At 36.5% G+C, this 26,410-nt stretch overlaps 1 protein-coding gene across 1 annotated transcript in view; it reads right to left on the bottom strand.

The window, feature by feature from the left end:
- Window positions 1–1,292: 1,292 nt before the first annotated feature.
- The window catches only part of thsd7aa (thrombospondin, type I, domain containing 7Aa), a 227,785-nt gene continuing 202,667 nt past the window's right edge, over window positions 1,293–26,410 (bottom strand). Inside the window, exons 26-28 of the mRNA XM_030147877.1 lie at window positions 17,692–17,905; window positions 15,320–15,407; window positions 1,293–2,788 (exon numbers count right to left, since the gene is read on the bottom strand). Of these exons, the coding sequence (XP_030003737.1) occupies window positions 2,701–2,788; window positions 15,320–15,407; window positions 17,692–17,905 (390 nt within the window). The 3' untranslated portion in view covers window positions 1,293–2,700. The remainder of the gene's footprint in view (window positions 2,789–15,319; window positions 15,408–17,691; window positions 17,906–26,410) is intronic.

The raw sequence follows: 26,410 nt of genomic DNA, 5'->3' as shown, positions 1-26,410 counted from the left end.
AGTGGATTTGATATGTCAAAGGTCAGTGTGTGTTATTTACCGACATCTAGTGTTGACGTGTCAGGTTGGAAACGACTGAACTGAAAGACTCTGTTAAAAGCCTGTGTTCGTTTTGTCCATTCTGTTTTGTTTTTTTTGTTTTTTTTAACTTGTAGGTGACTAATGCACATTAGGGCTGCAACTAACGATGATTTTAATAACTGATTAATCTAGAGATGATTTTAACCCTTTCATGCATAGTGGTCACTACAGTGGACTGTTATTCTCCAGCTGTTCTCTTGTATATTCATGGATTTAGTTGTTTTAGTTCCATATCAACGAACACATCGGCCACTCATGCATCATCTCATAAACTGCAATTCATACCATTACTGTAACTTTGCTGTTCTTGATTGGTTCTTGAGTGGAAATCAATTGTTAGTGGTTATTTGTTGCATATTATCTCCATGAACTGAGCAATAACTAGTATTAGAATATGTTAAAAATGTGAGAAAACATCAGATTAGCCGCATTAAACATGGTTTCATTTCACTGTTTTCATATTACTTTATGATATTGGGTTTTAAACACATGTTTCTTTGCTTCAAGAATAAAATTCATGGTGTAGCTGAGTGGACATTTTTGTAAATCTATGAAAAAAAAACAAAAAACAAAAAAACCTCAATCTCATTGTTTTTTTCATGCCTAAGGAGGAATAAAAACACTCAAAAAAAAAAAAAAAAAACTTAACTAAGGTTCTCATAATTCATGCATGAAAGGGTTAATAACTAATCGATACATCAAGATCGGTATTTAACCCAAAGCAATACAGGCTGCAGACAAGTCACTAATGATTACATCCCCACAATGGTTTCCAGTTTAGTTAGTGAGGACTAGCCCACTACCTAGACTGGTTATGACTAGAGACTAGCACGCTATAGTCTTCAACCAGCTCTGGTTATAGGCTGTCAAACTAGTGTTGTATGTATTAGTTCCAGTCAGCAATAGGTAACATTAGTCTGGTGGCCTGATAAATGGAGATGGATGAAAATGTTTTAATTATGACAATAGTGTCTAACTAGCTAGCAGGCTAAAGTCAATCACGACACGTAGGCTATCTTAAGATAGGTTTACATTATGTTCCATTATGGCCATGGCAGCCCTGTTTGCCCAAAACATGGTGCACCGTGGGATTTTTTTTCACCATATCCAAGTTTCGTTACATAAACTGCGCACTATATTTCGACTAAATGGGGCTGCCAGGCATCTGAAGCCTCAGCCATGCTGCTGTGTTTTCCTCTGTTACACTACACAGTGTGAGGGCATGCCTCAACACTAACATGCTCAAGACCCAATGAATCGACTGCCGAATTCGTGGCTAGCTCTTTTAAGCATCGGTTCGTTGTTGCAGCACTAATGCACATTACCGCTGGATGCCACGTGTTATAAAATGGACAAAACAAAAAGAGGTGCTTTTGAAGGAACTCCAGAAACTGAATAACTCCTTCTAAGGGAATGGAAAAAAAAAAAAAAAAAAAAAAAAAAAAACAACAGGGATTTGAATATTTGGGCTGGTTTTACACAGATGGAAACAGTGTGAAACTACTGTGGATCCTCTTCAGTCTCAGATCTAGTCTTCTGCTATGTTCAGATACACTTTCGGAAACATTTTTGCTCAGAATCCCGATTGGAATCGTGGGATTTTATGCCGTCGGTTTCTCTTTTCCTGCTCCACAGCTAATGGGGGTTTTCAGTATATGGATCTGAATCAGTGACAGCGACAGACACCGATCATTTACAAAAAGTAGAAATCATGTTTAAGCCACAGTCAAAACATTGTCAGGCAGAGTGTGGGACGCGCAGCTGTACACAATAAAAAGGTAAAGTTGAGACCACAGAAAAATTCCTATTTACATCGAGTCCCATCGTATCACATACAAGAGGTAATAGAAGAAAAATATTAAGAAACATTGGTGAGTTCTGTTTGCAAAAAAGTCTACTTTTTTACATTTCTAGCACAAGACTGTACACCATCTTGTATTGAGAGAGGCAGTTTCCTATGGCGAAGCTAGACGTTAAGTACATATCATGCTGCACTAATATAGTGCAAAATTATGCCTGAAAAATGGAGAAGGGAGGCAGGCAGAAGTGATGTAGGCTCTGGGAGTCGTATGCTTTTATTCTTTAGCTTTCTGTTTTCTTGTCAAATGCACCCAGGCCTTGAAAACACATGAGGGTTCGACTGGTGTTAGTGGGACAAAGAATGACAAGTGTCCTACAGAGATGATCCCATTCAGTTGTGATGAAAAAAAACAAAACAAAAAAAAGAACAAGAATGGAGATTTGTGCTTTCAGAGTAAAATCTTGGAAAGACCCTCTCCTGGTTTGGATTTTAGCGGCAGTGGTGGATGGCAGAGAAGCAAAGGCAGACTTCCAGAAGAAGATAAAGAATTCACAAAAGGCTCCTGTGAGACAAAGTACCAAAAAGTAAATAAATAAAAAAAAATAAAATAAAAAATAAAAAGACGGGAACATCAAGGCTGCTGATGGACGTGGAGTCAGTGTTTTTGATCTTTGAGGTTTCTGTCAGAATCGTATTCCCAGGGTGTCGATTAATAAAAGCCCACTGGCAGCCCCGACGTCGAGGGGTTTCCATAGCAACCCCCCGTGTCCTGCGGTAGGACTAATGTCTGTGGGTCAGCGCGTCGAGCAGGAAGACGTCTACATGTCGGCGTCACCGTCGTAGGCCAGAGTCAGCGGCTTCAGTCTGTTGTTCATCTGCCGCCGCTGGGGTTTCTTTGGCTTTTTGCTGCAACACAAACAGGGACAGAAGATTCAGACTCTGTTTTCTCCTTCAAATGAAACTCAGCAGTTTGTCGTTTCATGATAATATCTAACAGCGTGTGCCAATAGACTCAACCCATTAGAATGAACATGGGGTCTGCTTGGAACTCCACATGCAGACAACTGAAATCAGCTGTAAACCCTTTACAAACTCTACAGTGAACTACACTTCCACTAGTTCATGTCCAATCAGGGTCATAGGTAGTTGTTTCACTGTACATTTTCCTTAACTGGTCTGTAAATATCTGTATATATGTTGATTTATTATTCTTTCACTACTATTTTATATTCATATTTCTATTTTTGTCATATTTTCTCACAGTCTTTCCTGTTATACGTACTCATTTTACTGTAAATTTCTCCACTGTGGGATCAGTTATGTGGTCATAGGCTATATAGTAGACTATGTTGGTACCTTTATTTTTACTTAAGTGAAGGTACCAACACAGCAATGCCAAAATTCTACACAAAGTAAAGCCCTGTATTTAAAAAAAACCCTCCAAAATTATAGCAGTAAAATGTAATTAAAGCACTGGATTGACCCCTGTGACATATATATTAATACACAACATCACGATAGCTAAGAATCATCATATGATTTGAGTTGTTACAAGATTTTTACATTTATTAAAATAACTAGAAGCACTCGGAGAGCGCAGACCTCCGCCAAGGCTGATCAGTGGCCCCCCCCGTGGGCCCCCCCACCCCCGATCACCACCAAAATTTAATAATTTCTTCCTTATCCCATTTCCAACAAACCCTGAAAATTTCATCCAAATCTGTCCATAACTTTTTGAGTTATGTTGCACACTAACGATCAGTGCCCCCCCCCCCCCATGAGCCCCCCCACCCCCGATCACCACCAAAATTTAATCATTTCTTCCTTATCCCATTTCCAACAAACCCTGAAAATTTCATCCAAATCTGTCCATAACTTTTTGAGTTATGTTGCACACTAACGGACAGACAGACAAACAGACAGACAGACAAACAAACAAACAAACAAACAAACCCTGGCAAAAACATAACCTCCTTGGCGGAGGTAAAATGTAAGATGTTTAAAAGGGAAAACACACTGACTGATGTATTAGTTATTTACTGTGAACATGATAATTGTTTTGTTCATGTGTTTACATTTTAGAAAGTGCTGCTCAGATGTTATAGGGCAGGGGTGTCAAACTCATTTTAGTTCAGGGGCCACATTCAGCTAAATTTGATATGACGTGGGCCGAACCAGTAAAATTATAATATAGTGATATATAAATAATGTCAACTCCAAACTTTTCTCTATGTTTTAGAGTAAAAAAAGTAAAATTACATTATGAAAATGTTTGCATCTCCAAACCTTTCAAATAATGTGAATAATATGAACTGAAAAAAAATGTGTAATTTTAACAATATTATGCTTCAGTTTATCATTTACACATGTACATTATAACTTACAGATCACAGTGGATCTATAAATACACACAACATTTAGTAACAGGTGGAATATTATTAAAATTGCACTTACTTCTCTTAAAACATTTCAGGTTGTTCATATTTGTTCAGGTTATTCAGATATTTTTGCAAAATTATACTTTTTTTTGGTGTAAATACATGAAAACATTTACATTTACAAAGAGAAAAAATTGGGGTATTTATAGGTTATTATGACTCACTTGAGATTGAATTGGTCTGAATGTGGAACCTGAACAAAAATGATTGTTAGTATCTTTGTGTAATTTTTGCATTTCACAAATTCATCCCAGGGACGGGACTGGACCCTTTGGTGGGCCGGATTTGGCCCCCGGGCCGCATGTTTGACACCTGTGTTATGGGGCAATAGGAGGAAAATGACGAGGTAGATGATGATGTCCAATAAGACATGAAGGCTGAAATTCTGAACTTCAGAGTTTTTCAATGCGTGCTCTTTAAAGGGTAATGCTGCTAAAGCTCATACCTGAACCCCTCCACCCATAAATGACTGTGAGAGGCTCCACTTATTCCCATCTCTGTTACACAGACACCCTGTATGAACAGAGGACAGACTAAATGCTTTACTTCCTTTACTCCCTGGTTCCTTCTGACACAGGTTTAGTTTCTTCAGTGGTTCTCGATCCTACAGTGACTGACCTCATTGACTATATTTAGTCTCTGTATGGGGTCCATTCAGCAACTGTCACTCGAGCATTCTTCTGCAGCAGGGGTGTCAAACTCATTTTCGTTCAGGGGCCACATTCACCTAAATTTAATCTGAAGTGGGCCGAACCAGTAAAATAATAACATAATAACATGTAAATAATGTCAACTCCAAACTTTTCTCTATGTTTTAGATTGAAAAGAGTACATTTACAATATGAAAATGTTTACATCTACAAACTATTCTTTCAAAAGATGTGAATAACATGAAAAAACTGAAAAAATAAGTGTAATTTTAACAATATTCTGCCTCAGTTTATCATTTACACATGTACATTATGACTTACTAACACACAAAACATTTAATAACAGGAAGAATATTATTAAAATTACACTTATTTCTCTTAAAAAAATTCAGGTTGTTCATATTTGTTCAGGTTATTCACATTTTTTGCGAAATTATACTTTGTTTTAGTGGAAATACATGAAAATATTTACATTTACAAAGAGAGACATTTGCAGTTGTCATTATTTCTATGTTATTATGATCGTATTTTACTGGTCCCGCCCACTGGAGACTGAATTGGTTTGAATGTGGAACCTGAACTAAAAGGATTGTTAATATTTTAGCGTAATTTTTGCATTTCATAAATTCATCTCAAGGGCCAGACTGGACCCTTTGGCGGGCTGGATTTGGCCCCCGGGCTGCATGTTTGACACCTGTGTTCTACAGCAACTGTCAGATTTGCGAAAATGCAAACACGTGCAAAACATATGTAATTTAATTTAATTCATCCTGCCTGTGGTTCCGTGGTCTCTAAAATGTTTTGGTTAAATGTACTGACTGACAAAATAAATTAATGTCTTTGGACATAAGCACAAAGGAAACTGAACTGGTTGAAGCAGGAATTGTTTTGCTGATGGATGACAGTGGTAACAACTGAGCCTCTATAAGCAAAGAACAGATTACCTCAAAGAAGTGACATAAATAACAAAAGACATGATGTTCATTCTGATGGTTCTTAAAAGGTAAAAGTGGTCATTTTTATCCATGAGACTGGTAGATTAGAAGTGAAAATACAAAGTAAAAAAACTGGAGCATAAATATATATCGCTAATTTAATTAATGCGAATGTCACTTAAGGGTCTGAAGAGGTGTGTTGTTCTGATGCTTTTGAAGATGTAAAAGCTATTATAAAACGCATAAGATTAGGTATAAAATGTAAGCGTGAAACCATTATCAGTAATGTCTCAGTAAATCACAGGATGACGCAAAAGCAGCACATAGATACAGCAGACAAACAAGTAAAACAAAGACGATGACTGAGCGTGTACATGAAATGTGGATGGATGACCACTAGATGGCAGTAGAATAGGGTTACAGTCATGGACAGGCCTGGAAGTTTGCATCATTCATTCAGTCGTCTCAGATTATAGTCTTTGGTCACAGTGATTTTCCTCTTCTCCATGCTCTCTTCAAAATAATACCTTCCTTGAACAGATCTAATATAAGATTAAATAGTTTTACGTATAACACAGCGTTTCACTCGTGAGTTTTCTCCTGCGATTACAAACCCTTCCCTGTAGCTCAGACATAGAAACCAGATAATTGGAAAATGGGCTGTTCTTGCTTCTTAAATTACATTAAATTCCAGTTTAAACAAGATAAAAATGACAAAGCCTGCAAAGTGTTTTGTGATTAAGTTCATCTTCTGTGCATAAAATGTAATTTCTGGTTTCATTTTCAATATCAGCACCATCATGTTCATTAAACAGTCGGGTCTTGCTTATTGTTTACGCTATTTTTCTCAAGCTACGTTTTATGCAATGTTATGAGATTTTATGAGAAAATATAAAATGTATCCATTATATGTCTATAATCATGTATCTGAAACTTGAAATGATAAATCCAGTTTGACCATGAAGAATTATATACAGTTGCAGAAAAAATTATTAGACCACCCTTGTTTTCTTCAGTTTCTTGCTCATTTTAATGCCTGGTACAACTAAAGGTACATTTGTTTGGACAAATATAATGATAAGGACAAAAATAGCTCATGAGAGTTTAATTTCAGAGCTGATATCTATTCATTTTCCATGTTTTCTTGATAATAACCAAATCACTTCAGTTCTTACATCAATATCTATGGCATTGTACTGACAAAAACAGTGCTTTTAGGTATTCTGTGTTTTCTTTTCTGTTTGTTTTAGTCACATGATACACACAGGAGTTAGTACTTGATTGCATAACCATTGTTTTTGATGACTTTTGGTGATCTAATAATTTTTTCCGTGACTGTATATCCTCCTAAGACCCAACAATGTATGTTTGTCCTCTGCAGGGGTGTTTGTCAGCAGGATGTAATCCATGCTGAAAATATGAGCCGATTACCTAAAATGTTCAGTTGTTGGTTGAACAGGACAGAGCAGCACAGCCAACAACCTGGAGGGGTGGAGTGTGAAGTGGCTCATTTGCATTTAAAGGGCCAGTGCTCAAAATGACCTTTCTGGTGTCCTTATTCAGAAATAGGGTTGAAGATGGACCTGTGGAGTTGAATTAATGAAGAATTCAGACCCAAGTATAGCATTTACAGTTAATGTAGACCACAGGGAAATGTTTTAAAATGCACAATTCCATTAAAAAAAAAGCAAAATATCACTCCTTTAAGTGTTAAAGTAAGTTTCACATCCTAAAACTTGTGACTTAAATCCTCCATCTCCAAAATTAAGCATATTATCTCATATGTTAGCACCAGTGGTGGATGAAGTACTCACATTTTTTACTTAAGTAAAATTCCTACCAACAGACAGTGGAAGCTTTAAAAGTCCTGTGTTAAAGTATCAACTGATTCAGAACAGAAAATGTCCTGAGTGTCTATTATATTATTATTATTCCTCCTTCACTAAAGCAAAAAATGGATTTTCTGTTACAGTTAGTTCAGGCTGAGTTCAGGTAGAGTTCATCTGAAATATTCTCTCTTACATTATGGATGCTTCAGAGAAATATCATCCTAAGCGTTCTCAAAGGGTTTACTGCAGGTGACAGGCTCATCTGAACAGTCACTCAGAAATAAGTCTGTTTTTTATGGGTTCAGATCCAGGTTAGTGTTTGTCTTTAAATCAGAGGTCACAACACAGCGATCTGAAGTAACTTCAAAAGCATCCGTTTAAGATTAAAGTTATAACTGGGACACATACTTTATCTGCACAGAGGGATGGTGTGAATAATCCTATTTTGATTGTTTTTTTTTACAGTTTCAGTTCTTTCTGCCGTTTTCCATGCTGTGTATATGTGTGTGGTGTCTGTGGTTAAGTCTAAAAGGCAGTCGGGGAGAAAACCAAATGTGCACATGGGTAAGATTCTTTGTTCTCTGATTTTTTTGTTTGTTTTGGATAACAGGCAAATTGACATGGTCCAATGTACATGATGATACTATCGATTTTCACACAGCAAATCGTTGCGACACTAGATTTGATACAATCGACTGATTTTTTAAAAGGTGGCATCACCAAACGGCAGCAAAAAAAACTTTTCTCATGTTCACTGGTGGAAGTGAAGGTCTGTGCTGCTACACATGATTTCTCTGATAAGTTTAAGGTTAACTCACTTTATCATCCCTGTGGGGACATCCAGTCTGTGAATTTTGCCCATTATAATACACATTCCACATTAGCAATTAGCATTAGCACTAAGCACATAAGGAGCAGTGAGCTGCCACCGAAGGCACTTGGGAACCAACTCCATATCGTCATCAGCAGTGTGTTGAGTGCACTGATAGGAGAATTAACCCATTTGAACCTGTTTTTAATGGAGCACCTGGAGGAAACTGGTGTGGTGCGGACAGAACAGGTAAACTCAACACAGAACCCTGAAACCTTTGAGGTGGAAGTGCTAACCACAATGCTACCACGCTGCCCCATGATTATAAAGCAACACATGGAGTGATGAAAGCTTCACTAAATGGCTCATTAGTGTCTTCATTTTACCACCTCTACTAACTGGGTAACAGACCCACTATTGCAGGGGTGTCAAACTCATTTTAATTCAGGGGACACATCCTCTCAGTATGATTTGAAGTGGGCAAGACCAGCAAAATAATAACATAATAATATATACTGTCAGTCAATAGAAACTTTGAGGTAGAAATGTATGCATATTTCTACTTGTAGAGGGGTCGTAATTATTCATTGTGGATTTATTGATGACATAGTGCTCGGGTAGTTGAGATAATGATGAGTTGTCATGTTGTCACGGTTCATTGCACATGGGTTGGTATCTTTGGAAAAGTGGACCAAATACACATTGAGCAATACTCAGTGGGTATGTGCACAATTTGAGGATTGGTTTGGAAGGCCTATATAAAGGCCCAAAAAAGGCCACCATTGTTAGTCCAGTGAACGGCATCATGCCATGTCTATCACGTGAATAACATCTCCAGGTACTGGGTATGGTGGAGGCCGGTTTGAGCTACAGTGATATAGCCAGGTGTATGTATGGGCTGTTCCCAACCCACAATCAGAAACCTGGTTGAACGCCACAACACCACAGGCTCTGTTGACGATAGACCACATCCAGGGCAAGAGAGAGTAATAACTCCTGACCAGGACCGCTACTGTTGTGACTTTGTGTTTGGCCGGTGCCATTTTCTTTTGTTAAGTTTTTTGTTTTGAAATTATTCTTGAAACTTTAGATTTTTGTTTCTGTATGCCAATATCCTAAACAAATGATTCATATGAAAACATTCCAATTTAGGGTTTCAAAATAAAAATTATGTCGAAAAATATGGTCTCAAAGTTTTCACTGACTGTGAGTGTATAAATAATGTCAACTCAAAACTTTTCTCTATGTTTTTGAGTGACAAAAGTAAAATTACACAATTGTTAGCGTGTTCTTTTGTTGGAGGCTTTGAAAATAAGTCTCATCTTGGCCTCATTTTTATAAATTTAATTTTGACTTGATAAACAAAATACAACTGAGCGCTGAGGATCCGCACTAAGCAAGAAATGGATCCAGACATTCCAATGCACATCACTCTTATAATCCTTGTAAACTGATCTTCAAACTATGGGCTAACCACTTGTGGGCTAAGTGGGTTGGGTCACAAAAATGGACTGGTGCCATCTGACTCTAAAGTCAAACAGATGATACCTCAGCTCTATTTAACCCTATACTGACAGTGTGTTTACATCTTATCTCCTGTGATTTACAATCCTATGTGGGAAGGTGTATTTAAAAGTATGCCTAAGGTAAAACCTAAGTCCTGTGTTGACCAAGATGTGACCCTTATTATCCCAACAACTTTACCACTAACAAGTGAAACAAAAGAATCCTAACTTAAAACATTAACTACTAATTACTAAAAAGATTAAACTTAAAACATCAACTGTCTAGACTAAAACAATACTTCACAATGAAAGTGTTTGCATTTATAAGCAATCCTTTAACATCAACAACTAGGACAAAACTGAAATGTTTTAAGAAAAATAAGTGCAATTTTAACAATATTGTCTCAGTTTATCATTTTTGCATGTATATTACAACTTACAGATCACACAGATATTTAGTAAAAGGCAGAATATTGTTAAAATTGCACTTACTTCTCTTACGACATTTTATGTTGTTCATATTTGTTCAAGTTATTCAGATTTTTTGTGAAAGGATAATTTGGAAATGTTAAAATTTTCATGTAATTTTACTTTTTTTTCCAGTAAAAACAGAGAATTACTTCGAGTTGTCATTATTTATAGGTTATGATAATATTTTACTGGTCTGATCCACTTGAGATCATATTGGTCTGAATGTGGAACCTGAACTAAAATGATTGTTAATATCTTCAGTGTAATTTTTGCATCATCCCACGGGGCTGGAGTGGACCCTTAGACACACGTTGGCATACGATTGACACCCGTGCACTACTGGATCCCATCGCTGTTTGGAAACCCTCAGGTGGTTTTATGTTGTGTCTGACTCAAAGTGGACTGGATTGCTCACCTCCAGAAGTGATCCACTTAAATGAGTGAACAGGCACTGGAGGTGTAGGGGCACACATGGGTGTCAGGTGCAGTGAGTGACAACAGGCTGAGCTCAGGATGACTAAGTGATGAGGGTTTCAAAGGGAGGTGGAGGGGGTGGGAATGTGTGCTGCTGCTCAAGCGGTTGCTGTAACTGAGGAGGCTGATGGAGTTCTGCCTCAAATTGTTGCTGCTGCTCTGGTTGCTGCTGCTGCTGTTGCTGCTGTTGCTGTTGGAGCTGATTTTGCCGCTGTAACTCGTCTTGCTCTAGTTTCTGGCAGGCAGGACAGGTGTAAGGCACTGTGTAGCTGTTTTGGTCCATCCAGTAAACCCCATCTGAGGGGGTCTTGGAGCTTGACTTGAGGCAAAGGCAACAAAGGCAATGACTGAGCAGACAGCATGGGGGTAAGGGAGGAGAAAGAAAAATGACAAATGAAGGGACAAATGATGACAGAACTCAAAGACAAACAAAAAGTAAATAAATAAATGAACACGGATGGTGATGAAATGGAGGTCACACCCACAATGTAAAATGAGCTGGAAAAATTTACCAAAAAGCTGTTCTCTTTTAGGGTGAAACATTGAATTAACATTAATAATTATATATTATACCGATTATAGTGCTGTTTTTCTTTATCTCCTATGATATTTAATCGATATTTCTTACTTGCTGTTATTTATCTGTTGATCTTGGTAACTGAATATCTGAGTTCACATCCATTTTCAGGCGTTTTAAAGCAATGATTCTCAACTGGTGGGTCGCAAACCTGTTTTCAGTGGGTCATGGGCCTTTGCCTGAGCAAAAATAATGCTAAAAAAGCAACTAAAAATAAGTAGCACTTTAATTCGTAAATGTGATGTAACAAAGACAAAAGGCAAATATTAAACACAAATACATTTTATATTGCTTGTAACTGGGGTGAATTAAACATCTGTTGAGTATTTTAACATAAAATTGTTTGATTATGTTGAATTAAAAACCCACAAATGCGGCAGGTCCACCAGACCCACAAACACTGGCTGAATAAAAAAAAATACGAACACCACACAAGGGTTAAAAAACCCAACCCTGTGATTTACTTTTTATAGAGCTGAGCGCCGTCCATTCACATTCCCCAACAGTCGGTGGTGATAATGGGCTGTAATGATAATGAACACCAGACATTTCCTAAAAGTTTCTATTTATATCTTACTAAAACTCAGGTATGACACCAACTACATCAGATATGGATTTACTTAAATCTAGGACAAAAACCTCAGTGTGTTTTATTCTTCAATAGGTGACTGAATGCACTTTAAATTTTTAACTGAATGCACATTTTTAGTTTTGGTTAAAATGTACCAACTTTAGTGTTAAAGGTAATATTTCCATATTGATCATCACCACTTGCTGGTCAGTTTGGTTTATCACTAAACATGTCTTCTGTGTTTTCATACTGTGATATTCTGTATTATCTCAGGTTCAACACACACTATATTTTTATTAAATAAATGTTAGAAGGTTAATCAGTTTTGGTCAGCTTGTCATTTAGGGATGATAGTGGGTCCTGAAGCCAGACCAGTTGAGAACCACTGTTTTAAAGACCAAGCCATTTATTGACAAAAAACTGTAATAAGTAAATAAATAAATAAGTGAATGAATCCTATGCTCCCATCCTTTTAACTGAAAACAATGTTCAATATATGCCCAACCAGATGGAAATGGAACTTTGAAATGTCACTCTCCATAACCCATCTCTTTATTTTCAAAGATGCGCCGCTATTTCTTCTCATATATCAGATCTTCGAGCACCTGTCACACCACCTGTAATTTCTTTAACATTCCGGGGCTGTTTTCTTTCTCCTGTGTTTTCTGTTACGCACTGCATTGTGGGAAACAAAAAGTGCTTTTATACTATGCAAATGAACTCTTATTTTGTCACACTTACAGCCTGACTGAAAGACAGGCTATATTTGAGGGCCATTAACCTGTGTTTCCATGGATACCAGAAGACCCATAATCAGCACAGATTTTTTTTTTTTTTTTTTACTCTTCCCTTTTCTTATTACTTTCAGTCACATTAAGACTGTGACTGACAACATTAGCCTGTTTAAGATGTGCAAATACAAATAATAAAATGTTAGTAAAAATTTAATTATTTGAGCCAGAATGTAACAGTACATGTGACGGTGGCATTATTCTTGACAAGAAAGAAAAAGGCAAAATACAACTATGTTTTCAGGCTGAGTAATGTTATGATGACTAAAACAATGACTAGGAAAACTGCAAAATAAAAGAGAGTCAGGTGAACATGAGCCACGTTCTCTCAGGTTAAAAGTTTTACGCCTTTTTAGGATGCTTTAGTCATTGACTGAAATATAGTATTTTATACCAAAAAGGTAGATACATCTATCAGTTTATTAGTTATTCAGTCAATTGAAATCAAAATAGATAGATAGATAGATAGATAGATAGATAGATAGATAGATAGATAGATAGATAGATAGATAGATAGATAGATAGATAGATAGATAGATAGATAGATAGATAGATAGATAGATAGACAGACAGACAGACAGACAGACAGATAGCTAGATAGCTAGATAAATAGATACTTCATTAATCCCGAGGGAAATTCAAGTATTTAGCAGCTTTGCATACAGTACAAGAAAAGACAAAACAGACAGAACAAAACAAGTGGGTTAGTAACCATGTTAACATTTAAGGTTAGTATATACCAGTGTTTTTCAACCTTGGGGTTGGGACCCCTCTTGGGGTCACCTGGAATTCAAATAGGGTCCCCTGAAATTTTTAGTAATTGATAAAAATAAATAAGAAAATCATACAAATAAAAAATATATGTTGAGTTGAGCGAGACAATCCCAATACATAAAAGACATGACAAACTCTGAAGCTGAAACTGAAGCACTGTGGTACTGTTTATCTTTCAAATGTTCATTGTGGTCGGTTTCAGATGCTGCAGCTCTTTCATAATTCATAGTTTGAGTTATTGTTTGTTCAGTATTAATTGTCAGCCTTGTAAATCCAAGCTGGACTGACTGTACATATCCTGACCAAGGAAAATAAAATTCTCACTTTGTGCAGTAATCTACACCTGGCTTTTCTGCCTCCATCCATAATTATATACATTATATAGACTAAATGTAATCTAAAATTAATGTTTATTTGCAACATAGTATAGCAAACTATTGCATGATCAAAAACCAATTAATTTTAGCAAAAAAAAAATCTCCATTTTGAATGTCTGGGGTCACCAGAAATGTGTGATGTTAAAACAGGGTCACGAGCCAAAAAAGGTTGAGAACCACTGGTTTATACTCTAAAAAACTTGCTAAAGAACTTACTCTAAAAAACTTCCTGTACAATACTGTAAACAAAAGACTTGTAATTTAAAAATCTGTAGAAAAACTAAATGTATTGTCAATGTATGGTATTTACACATTTCAGGGCACAGTGATTTAAAGTGATCTAAGGTGATTTGATAGGTACACTGGAAAAAATCCAAATCTTACCAAGTGTATTTTTCTCATTTCTAGTCAAAATATCTCATCACACTTAAAAAAAAAACATAATCAGCTAAAGAGTAACTTTTCAGTGACATATAAGAACTTATTTTTAGACAATAGATCTTGAAAATCATATTTCAAGAAATCTTACCAAGATAATTTTCACTTGTTCCATTAGCAAATTTTTTTGTTCAAGCAAGATCTATTGCCAAAAAATGAGTTCTTATATCTCACTGCAAAGTTACTCTTTAGGTGATTATGTCTTATTTTAAGTGTGATGAGATATTTTGACTAGAAATCAGAAAAATACATTTGGTAACATTTGGATTTTTGCAGTGTAAGTATAGTCAAACTACAAAAGGTGCTTAGATATTCTACATAGGACAATTAATGAATCATTTAAATGCTTTGTCAACCAAAAATGGATGGTCCCAGGTTTACAATTATGACAATTTGCTGATTTTCCTTTGTCTGTTTGAATAAAGTGGATCTTTTAGGGGTTTAGACTGAAGATAGTGGTACCTGAAGGCATCACCCTGTCCTCTAACTTCATCAAGCAGCTCTTTTTTGATAAGTTATTATTAGAATAATTGAGAAAATAACTACTTCAATAATGGATAGGGAAAATTATAATTACTAAGTGCAGCTTCAACTCATAGTGATTAGTCCTAAATTAATTAGCATCCACTTGGAGCTTAGATTCCGTTTATGCATGTGTCCTTTCTTATGGTGACCTCCGTTCCATCACTGATGAGATGAATAATGGTAACAGAATAATGGTGAATCAAGTGATGACAGAGACAAAGCACACAGTGGCCACACACAGAGAAATATCGTGTAAGTGTTGCTACGTTACCATGCTAAGTATGTCATGGAGATTATGAAGACGAGCAGAACAAAGGCTCCTGCTGCTACTCCGTACACCCAGGTCTTCAGTTTCCCATCTGTGCAAAGAAAATAACCGTTAATTCACTGTGGGAGTGTGTTTGATGTGTCTGAGCTGAAGGGGGCAGTAGAGTGAAAGATATTTGTAACACTGTGGACACGTTTTTGCACTGACTCATTGTGGAAAGGAAAAAAAAAAATAGAGTTATTATTAGACTTTGGTTTATAAAAAAGGTATACAACATCTGATAAGTCAATATTAATGAGAACATATATACTGTACATGCTGTAATGATGTATGTGAGAACACAGAGTTGAACTGTAGAAGCAGGTCTTTATCTCAGTGTTATTCTTTAGACAAAACTAAGATGTACATGTATAAAAACAGTGTAATTCTACTGGGATAAACAATATTTATAACCATCTCTTATGTTATTTCCTTTTCTTCTCATCCCAGTTTTTTTTGTTTTTCTTCACCTTTTCTCCTCTCCTTATCATAGTTGTTCCTTTCCTTCCCTCATTTTCTTTTGTTTTTCCTCCCCTTTGTTTTTGCTTAACTCTGCTTTGCATTTTAATCCTGTTTTTCTGTTTTCCTTTCTCAACCCTTTCAATTGTTCTTTTTTTAAAAATGTATTTCTTTCATGTCGTTCCATTTATCCGTTTCTTATTTTGCTTTAATTCACTTCCTTAATTCCTCCTCCTTAACCTTTAATCTTGTTTTGTTTCTTAAGACCCCCCCCTCCTTTCTTCCCTCTCCCAATATTGCCTTCAGTTCTACTTTTTAGTAACACCTTCATTTCTTTTTCCTCCTTTCCTTCTAACCTTTCACTTCACCTGTTTTCTGTTGTAATTCCTTACTGCCATGTCACAAACTACTTTTTCCCCTTCTTTTTTTCAATTTCAGTCCCTTTATCTCTACACTTTCCATTTCTTCTTCAACTTTTAGGCCCATATATATATATATATATATATATATATTTACCTTCCTGTATTTGTCATTCCTCAAATCTTTATTCCTTTTGTCTGCTCTGCCCTTTTTCATTGTTTCACTTCACTCTTTTCCTCCCCCCTTCCCTCCATTCACAAGACCGACAATACTCTTGTTTGTACCCCACCCCCTTTTCTCATTTTATAGCTTAGCAAGCAATAATTTTGTGCTCTCAGCAATCACACACAAGCTGCACTTTTACAGTTTTTCCACATTGCAATTTGTTACGGAGTCATTTGCTCAGCCATTATGCATTGCTGCTTTGTCTTTTATTTTATTCAGGGTTCCTACGGGTTTCTACAAATTAAATTTAAGACTTTTTAAGACCTTTTTAAGACTACTTCAAACAGAATTTAATGCCTATTTCATGGCCATACTGGCAAAAACTCCTAGAATTCAGGAAATGTATTTATTTACTCCAATGCCTTGATTTCCACCGATATGAGTCATTTCTCACTGGGGGCTGCAAAGTTAGCAATAATTGGTTCCTAATTTTGATATAAATCATTGGGTTGGAATGGGTGGAACCGAGTAGAATAATGTTACTTTCTATGCAGCTTGGACATTTAACAGACACATTTAAACACAATACAGTGAAGAAGTTCTTGGCAACATAACTTAAGAGTGACCATTTCAAATTTTATGCCTTTTAAAGACTTTTAAAGTATTAACGGCAGATTTGTAAATTCAAGACTTTTAGGACTTTTTAAGACCCCGCGGAAACTATGTTTATTGTTAATCCATAGTTTCACTCTTGTCATTTCATGCAATAACAGGGTTTCTGCAGGTATCAGTAAATCTAATTTAATGCTTTTTAATGACACTTTAAATAAATGTAATGCCCATGTCCAACTGCAGATACAGTTTTATGTTTACCGTTGACAGGCTTTAACCAAGTTCTGAATAATTCCTCCTCTAATCACTTCTGCTGAAACTTGCATTTTCTGATTTTTCCGACATTTGCTAATATTCCCTCCATTATTTCGCCACGGCAAGAGCACATTCACAGCACATTGCATTCCAAGCATCCGTTGTTGTGACTTCATGTATTGGTCAGAAACAATGGCCAATTAAAGGGTTCTGCCTGTCAATCATCACACTATATTTCCGATCAAAATCATTAAATGTTTATACAATCAAAATAAATCGTGAATAACAATACTTTTTTTCCATCTAGTGTATTTACATTTTTAATGCCTCTGGACATCGAATTTAATGCTTTTTAATGCCATTTAAAGCCTTGATTTTCATAAAATCTATTTAATGACTTTCAATGCTTTTTAATGACCCGCACAAACCCTGGATAAACAGCGGTGTAATGGGGGGGTATTTGTTTTTGTGTTGAGGTACGTTACCTGGACCGAAGGGTTGCAGGAACCAGGTGCGTCCTGCACGGCCAGGTGTACTGGCTGCAGGCTGGGTCGGGTTGAAGGCCCGGATAGTCTTCACATCAGCCTTATTGTCCCCTGCGGTGGGGATCTCCAGCACCGGGATGACGGTACACTGGTCCAGCAGACCGTCAGACGTCATGACCTCGGTGTAGCCCTCCTCACACCCACACACCCCCGCCTGACCACAGGGAGACAGATACACAAACACCATGACCTCAAACCAAGCAGAAAGTGGATTACTTATTGAACTTAGAGTGGACTTTTTTTGTCTTGGTACATTAACTTTCACTGGACACAGATTTTTGCTGGTATATCTAGGTTCTGTTTCTCTAAGTTATATAAAAAGCCCAACTTCTATTAGGGGCATCATTACTAAAAATATGTTTGACTCACTGTCTTCTGACAGGTGGTTAAACCAAAAAGTGAACATTCCCTTCCCAAGTGGGTTCAATATGTGGAGCCTACAAGGGATAAAACTCCTTAAAGTTAACTAAAAAAAGAGAAATCAACTTTAGGAAAAAACTTAGTGGATGTGTACTTTGAGTTTTGTTTGTCCCATATCTCACTAACACTGAGGTGAGCAAGATCTTTTGGCTTTACCTTTAGGCAGGTATCACACTGTGAATTTTTCTTGTATGGGTCAATATCCCTATAAAGTGCCTTTCGGACTTCAAAATGTCAAAAAAAAAAAAAAAACCCTTGAGATTTTCCACTTAACTTTATGTTCAATGTGTTAAATCGACTAGTTAGAAATGCATGTTGGTCAAACTCCTACATTTTTTATTATTTTTTTGCAAGCAGACAAAGTAGAAGCGGGGACTGCAGGTGATAATTAGCACTGATGCTAACTCCAGCATATTTACATGTTTATACTGAAATGGAATGTATAAATGTGTTCATTAACGTGCACTGTCCCGCCTAAATAAAGATATATAATCATAATAGGAGACCACAAAATATGAAACAAATATGTCCACCCTGTCACCGACAAATGCATATAAAATTAAGTGACAGGGTGGACAATTTTGACTAAAGTTAGCATTTAATGACCACATGTTGGACCTTGAGTTGGCAAAGTAAGCCATCTTCAAACAGGACAGTGTAATGTTCAACAACTATATTTAGAATTTCTGAAAAGTTTTAAAATGAATGATATTTTGCGGTGACAGGGTGGACATGCTAAGTTTGACCACATCCAAGTACAAACACAAAATGATGTACATTTTGAAATATAAATGTAAATACTAAATGCTCTCGTAGACTGTTTCCCCCTCCAAAGAAGACACTCAAGATGATAATGATGATGTCATCAGTGATGTCATCAACCAGATTATTTAAGGGGTGACAAAGTGACAGAGTGGAGAGCAGGTTCAAGGACATGTGTAGAATGTTAAATATTATTAGGCAAATAAAATATAAATTATCAAAATTACATGTTTTATTGAAAAACTTTTTGAGTACAATGACAACATCTAGAAAATATTTATTTAAACACTTATCAAACTCATTAAAGTTAGAAGGCCAGTGTGAGGGACAAGCACAAATCATGTACATTCCCTTAAAAGAAAACTGTATAAAATAAAATCACATTTCAACAGGTTTAAAATTGTACTGATATGTTTAAGTCATTCATAAACCCCAAAACCCCCAGAATTTCATCATTTTGCCATGTGTTCATGGTGACAGTTAGATTCTGCTGTTAGACACCAAAGACACCTTACAGTGACACTAACCCATATATCTACAGTAGATGTTAACAGTATGTGTTGAGTGTCAAATACAAGGCATTAATGGAACTGAGTCAGATTGTGCTTGTGTTTCCACCCTTACTTTATTTTATCATCTTTCAGAGATTAACTAGCGCTGTTTTCACATTTCCTTGTGAAACAGAGCCACGCTTTGGACTGCTTCTTTCTTTCTGACATGACTTCTTCTAGCCTCCGGCAACGTAGATACATGTGTGTGGTGTTATTATTTCACGATGTGCAATGTTTGAAAAATACGCCTGCAGCAAAACAGAAACTGATACGATAGGAGGAATATGATTTTGATTTAGAAACAGTTCTCTGCAGCTCTCAATTCCCACAGACTTCACTGACACCCAGAATTATCAGTATCATTTTGGAACAAAAGTCAAGAGACCAAACAACTCTGAGGTCTGTGAATGTCTGCAAAAAGTAAACAGCAATATAATACAACAAGACCCTGTCTATGTATTAAATAAGGCAGGCTTCTAAAAAACTAACCTTTTTTTATTTTCATTGGTGTGTTTTTTACAGCTTCCTAGAATTTTCCCACCTTTCTTCTACATTGTTCTTTTTTTGTCTGCATCTCCACTTATTAACAAGTTCCCACACAAGTGTTAAATTGATATGTAGAGGAGGCTGCACTGCATCATAATGATGTGGAGGTGCACAAATACCACATTTTATCAAGGAGAAGGTGCACACACTGAAGCATTCCTCCAGTTTTACATGAACTACAGCAAAGTATACATGCAAATAAACAAGCACGAGGTCAGTATGTGTGGGTAAGTGCTCTCTTGTTTCTTCTTCCAGCCAGAGAAACACGTTTCCTTAAATCGCCTGCTTTTAGACAAACCAAGGACCTGCCTGAGGACAAAAGGCGACAGAGCCTTTTCTGTAGCAGGTCCGAGGCTCTGGACCTGTCTGCCCCAACAATGTCACATGTGCACAGTCAGTTGAGCACTTTAAATGTCTTTTAAAGATGTATCTATTTGCACTGGCGTTTAATACAAGTGTGTGACTTCTATTTATTTTATTCTTCTGGTTGTGTTTTTAGATGATATTTATCTCATTATAGTGTTTATCTGATTTTAACCCGTTTTAGTATATCTTGCATTTATTCTTATTTTACTAGTTTTTAATATATCTTGCTTTGAATCTGCAGATTTGCACAGCACTTTGGGCACTTTGCGTTGTTTTAAATGTGCTATAGAAAATAAACTTGACCTTCTTTGTAATTAGCTGAAGGGCGACGTCAAAGGCGTCACGGATGGACAGCCCGCTACTTTTTGATATCTAACTTTTGAACCAGACAAGTTTAAGACAAATATTACACATAACTGGAAAGGTCTAAACGCCATCTTAAACATCCACAAAGGGTAAAATTTAGTTTCAGATATTTTTGAATGAAAAATATCAAAAACTACAGCATCACGGATGGACAAAAAATTACCATCTATTTTTTTTTTTTACAAGAATTACAAAGTACTCAAAAGTGAAGTACATTTTCATCCTAAAATGTATTCAATGTATACCTTAAATCCCTGTATTTTACAACCTAATAATTGGTTAGAGGAAAAAAATATTTTATCATACCTAAATAGCAAGAGTTTTGACAAATGGCAGTGTCACGGATGGACAACAAAAGTAAATATCAAATTAAACATTTTTTATTTCAATTATTAATACCATATACATTTTTTTTTTACAATATTTACAACATACAAATAATATTAACATTATATTCAAGCACTGTGTGTTTAGAATATGATATAAATAATATAATAGTCAAATGTCAGTGTATTTGGTATAAATTTAGTTTATTTACGAGAGTTTATAAAATGAACCCAGAATGACAGCAGAAAACTGTGTCACTTTCCAAACATTCACACTCATAAAACTCCTCAAATGTTTTTTTTTCTTTTTTCTCCACAATTTTTTTCTCATTTCAAAATACATTTTCCTGAAAATATAAGTAATTACCTACCCAAAAATATAAATTTGGTGTAGATTATTGTAATTTCATTTTTTTGACCAGATGTTAACCTTCCCTTGACTTCACCCTGAGGTTTCTTGTTGGACTTATTGCATGTGACTCAACTCAAATACAGCTTGAACACAGTCGTAGTCTTGACCGAATAATTGTGGTTTTTTGCTCAAATACATCAAGCATTTTCAAAGCTGTGATATTATCAGTGGGAGTGCACCGCAAGGTCAGGAAATGTCATAGTACAGCAAAAACTAGACTGGTCTCGCAGCCTGGTCCTAGTTAACAGAGATCTGACATTTAAATTTGGGTAAATGCAGTATAATCAGGTTTTTGCCACAAGCCTCAGATGTGTGAGTGTGTCTAATGCTTGAACAAATCTGTTTAGCTCATAGCCCTCAGCTTAGCACCAATGTGCAGTTTATGCCCTGTAGCTCAGCTGACATCATATTCCCACCACAAGCCAACTGCACAACAGGTTACTTGTCACCAGACTGAGAACATTTCATCCAAATAGTCTTAATGCGGTTGTTTTGGCCAGAGCTCAAGTATGATTGCTGTGTTCCCAAATGATTCATGAGCACAGTGAAAATTAAAACTGAATCAGATTCAACAGAAGTAAACAACACGCACTAGAAAAAGGCCCTTAGGGACTGGTATTTTATTGGCAAAACTGGTGATATAAGAGTTTAGACAATTATCAGGGAGTTGGTCTCCTCCTCTACCTCTGGGGCTGGATATCATTAGAAATATGCAATGATGCTGACTAATAATGTGCATTGATTGCAATGTAGCGACTTTATATAGAAAGGTCAAATATGTTATTGTCTGATTCAGCTTAAATAAATCAGACACCTTTGATTAAGCTATACTCAGGGGTGTCAAACTCATTTTAATTCAGAGCCCACATCCTCCCTATATGATCTGAAGTGGGCCAGACCAGCAAAATAGTAACATAATAATATATAAATGTCAACTCCAAACTTTTCTCTATGTTTCACAAAGAAAAAAGTAAAATTACATGCAAATTACATTTTGGGATCTGGCACTTTACCAGCTTTTTTTAGACCCAATAATAAAAGACAAATTTAGACATATTACCCCTCAGGATGTACCTAATGATGACCTCAGATAAATGCAAAAAAAAAAATATTATACTCTTGCTCTGTGCCATCCCAAAATTAATGATTTTTTAAAATAAAATATTGGGGCCAAAAATAGGACCAAAATTGGGACATGAAAAGCTACCTAGGTGTCAGAGCATTTGATCTGGAACATATGGCTGTAAATGGTCTTATATAGCGCTATAAATAAAGACACTGTGTTCAATTTGACAATCCTAGTGGTTTTTCTAATCCAGACATGTGGGTTTTTCATGCATCTCAGTCTCATTCCAGGTTTTGTGTGTACAGAACCTGCCCACTTAAATACAAATAAATTGCGAATGATTTTACAACAGTGGTCAGTTTTTGTAAACACTGCCTTGCATAATTAGTTTAATTCCCAAAATGTACCAGTGAGAAAATAGAGATATTAAAAAAAATATTAGCACATAATTTTCATGTCCTTTTGACCGTGTTCCATGCAGATTTTTGTCTTGAATATAATGTAAAATATTATAAAAATGTGTTTTATCTGAAAAATAGTTTCTCTTTTATCTCAGTAACTATTTATTTTTACAATAGACCCAAAGTGCTTCATAACTTGCTTCATAACATTAGTCTACATCTGGTTTGAATTTTTAGCCCCCATGTCCTGTTTTTAGGGAACAGTTTCATAGAACCTCCCATTTACAAACAATCCTTTAACATCAACAGCCATGAAAAAACTGAAATATACAATATATAAAAGTGCAATTTAAAAAAAATATATATATGCCTCAGTTTATCATCTACACATGTACATTACAACTTACAGATCCCAGTGGATCTACAAATACATAAAACATTTAGTAACAGGCAGAATATTGTTAAAATCGTACTTAACTTCTCTTAAGATTGTTCATGTTGTTCTTATTTGTTCAGGTTATTCATATTTTTTGTGAGAGGATAGTTACCTCCGCCAAGGAGGTTATGTTTTTGCCAGGGTTTGTTTGTTTGTTTGTCTGTTTGTTTGTCTGTCCGTTAGTGTGCAACATAACTCAAAAAGTTACGGACAGATTTTGATGAAATTTTCAGGGTTTGTTGGAAATGGGATAAGGAAGAAATGACTAAATTTTGGTGGTGATCGGGGGTGGGGGGGCCCACGGGGGGGGGGCCACTGATCAGCGTTGGCGGAGGTCTGCGCTCTCCGAGTGCTTCTAGTTTGTAAATGTAAAAATGTTCATGTAAGTTTACTTTTTATTTTTACACTAAACAACTGTCACACTTTTAAATTCTGACAGCACTCATTTTAAATGAGATTATTTTAATGTTAACAAAACTAACTGGGTCTTTTAGTCTTTTCGACTGCATTGCTATGTACTGTTTATTTATTGTTGATTATTTAATGTATCTATTTGTAGTTGCCTTCCAGTGACCTATCTGGTATTTGAATACTGATTCATGTTTATCACAATGCACTTTGAATGTTGACTGATGTCTGTGGTAAGATGTAAAGGAATTGCCCGTATGGGATAAATAAAGTTTTCTGAATCTGAATCTAAAACAAAGAGAAGAACTTGGGGTTGTCATTATTTATAGATTATTATGATTGTATTTTACTGGTCTGATCCACTTCAGATCATATTGGTCTGAATGTGGAACCTGAACTAAAATGATTGTGAATATTTTTAGTGTGATTTTTGCATTTCACAAATTCATCCCATGGGCTGGATTGGACCCTTTGACGGTTTGGTTTAAGCCCGTGGGCCATATGTTTGACACCTGTGCTTCAGCTGTACGATTGCAGTTACCAGCTCTGTAACAGTACTGTTGTTGTAGAACAGGAGGTCTAACACTGTTATCTTTTTTGGCCGACAGAGCGGGTTTGATTTTGTTGGATGGTGCATGTGTGCGAGGAAACCACCCCTCCTCCACATCTCTCTCTCTCTCTCTCTCTCATTCCTGACTCTATTCATCACCCTGCAGGGGGTCTCCAGCTTCCCGACAATCTCTGGAGGATAATCGGCCTCAGATATCCCCATCATGCAAACAGTCGCTGCACACGTCCAACAGCAGAAAGAGCCGGCAATGAGGATCATTTACATCTCCTCAGCGGCAAACAAAGGAAAAGGAGTGTGGTTTAGCACTGTGTTTTCATTTTATATACACCAGTTTCTGTCTCTGGAGGGTACGGCTGTCATGTTCATCACACGTGGATGGTACAAAGTTACCCATGCTCCTCTTATCTTTTCTTCCACAAGCTACCACATCTCAGAATCATATACCCCAATACTTAATCAAACAATCCAGATCTTTTCCTGGGCTGTAAAGCGGCAAACAGCTCATACAGTCCCCTTGAAAATAGGGACGTTCAGTGTTCAATGTGTGCAATTCATAACCCAGAACCCAGATCTGGCACCATTTAGGGCAGTGTTTTTCAACCTTGTGGGGTCACTTGAAATTTCTAGTAACTGATAAAAAAAAAAAAAAAATACTAATAAAAGAAATTTTTTTAATGATTCAATATATTTTTTAGAGCTGCATGATATATCGTTTGAGCACCGTCATCGTGATGTACATGTGTGCAATAGTCACATCACAGGTCCTGCAATGTTGGAGGCAAATGAACTCAACGTGTTGTCATCTAATTTCAACCTGGGGACCTGACACACACTGTGCACAGCGATCCACCAATCACATTCATTCTTTATCAGTTTGCCGAAGCAGACCACGCCACTACACATGGAGTGAGTCGCTGGTAACAACACAGCGTTTCCACTGGTAAGGTTTTGCCGTGGCACAGCGCCACATCCTGCCCACGCATGGTCCGCACTGCCCCGTACCCCAATAGTATTATAAGTCGGACAGAAACCGGTGCCAAAAAGAAAAGCAGCATCGGTTATCTAGAATTATTTCGGCTACAAGAAGGATGATTTTGAAACACATGTTCTGTGTTGACAGTGTCTTGCACCTGTTGCCACAATGAGAGGAAACACAACTAATATGTTTGACCATTCACGGCAGCACTACATAGCTATTATATCCTCCTGAGTATTTTTTTCTTATCGCAATATATATCGCAGGATTAAAAAAAATCGCAATGTCAGTTTTTTTTCCAATATTGTGCAGCCCTAATATATTCCTAATATATTTATAATTAAAACACCACACACTTTTCCTAATAAAAATCACGTTCAAATAAAATGCAGGATATAATATCTGAGAGGGCATATCTTGATTGACCTGATCATGTGACCGCCTACGTTACTAGGCTTCAACCTGCCCGGACACAGTTGCAGTCAGAAAACCAGACCGAACAGAGAATGGAAAGGTTTCTTCGCCTGCCTGGCCCTGCTAAGACATCTCCAAGAGAAAAATGTCTCCGTTTTGAATGTCTGGGGTTACCAGAAATTTGTGATGTTAAAATGAGGTCACGAGCCAAAAAAGGTTGAGAAGCACTGATTTAGGGATTAAATTAGAGAAATACAACAACCTTAAATAAGTGGGTCTATAAAAATATAAAAACCCAAGATGAATAAAATATGTCTCTCACCTCATTCACTCAAATATAATCTTGCCTCAACATTATTCAGTACTGATTATATTACATATTTATTTCAGTTAATTTCTACGAGACAAGGTTGATGAGGTTTTCGAAATTTGCTTGAAGGTTAATTCGGTGCTGCATATTTATGGCCCCCAGAGGATCCATTTCATTGACTTTTGTGAGTTTTTCTATTTTTCAGCACATCAAGCCAGAATTTCATTTTTGGCAGCATCTGTGAAAGCGTAAAAATGGGTATTTGACTTTCAAAATCTGACACATCATGACCTTCCTTCAATGCAAAATAAACAGGTCAATTTATCTG

This window comes from Sphaeramia orbicularis, chromosome 11 (assembly GCF_902148855.1).
Source record: "Sphaeramia orbicularis chromosome 11, fSphaOr1.1, whole genome shotgun sequence".
Lineage (NCBI taxonomy): Eukaryota > Metazoa > Chordata > Actinopteri > Kurtiformes > Apogonidae > Sphaeramia > Sphaeramia orbicularis.
Note: the sequence above shows the minus strand (reverse complement) of the source record. Positions and strands in the feature narration are given on the sequence as shown.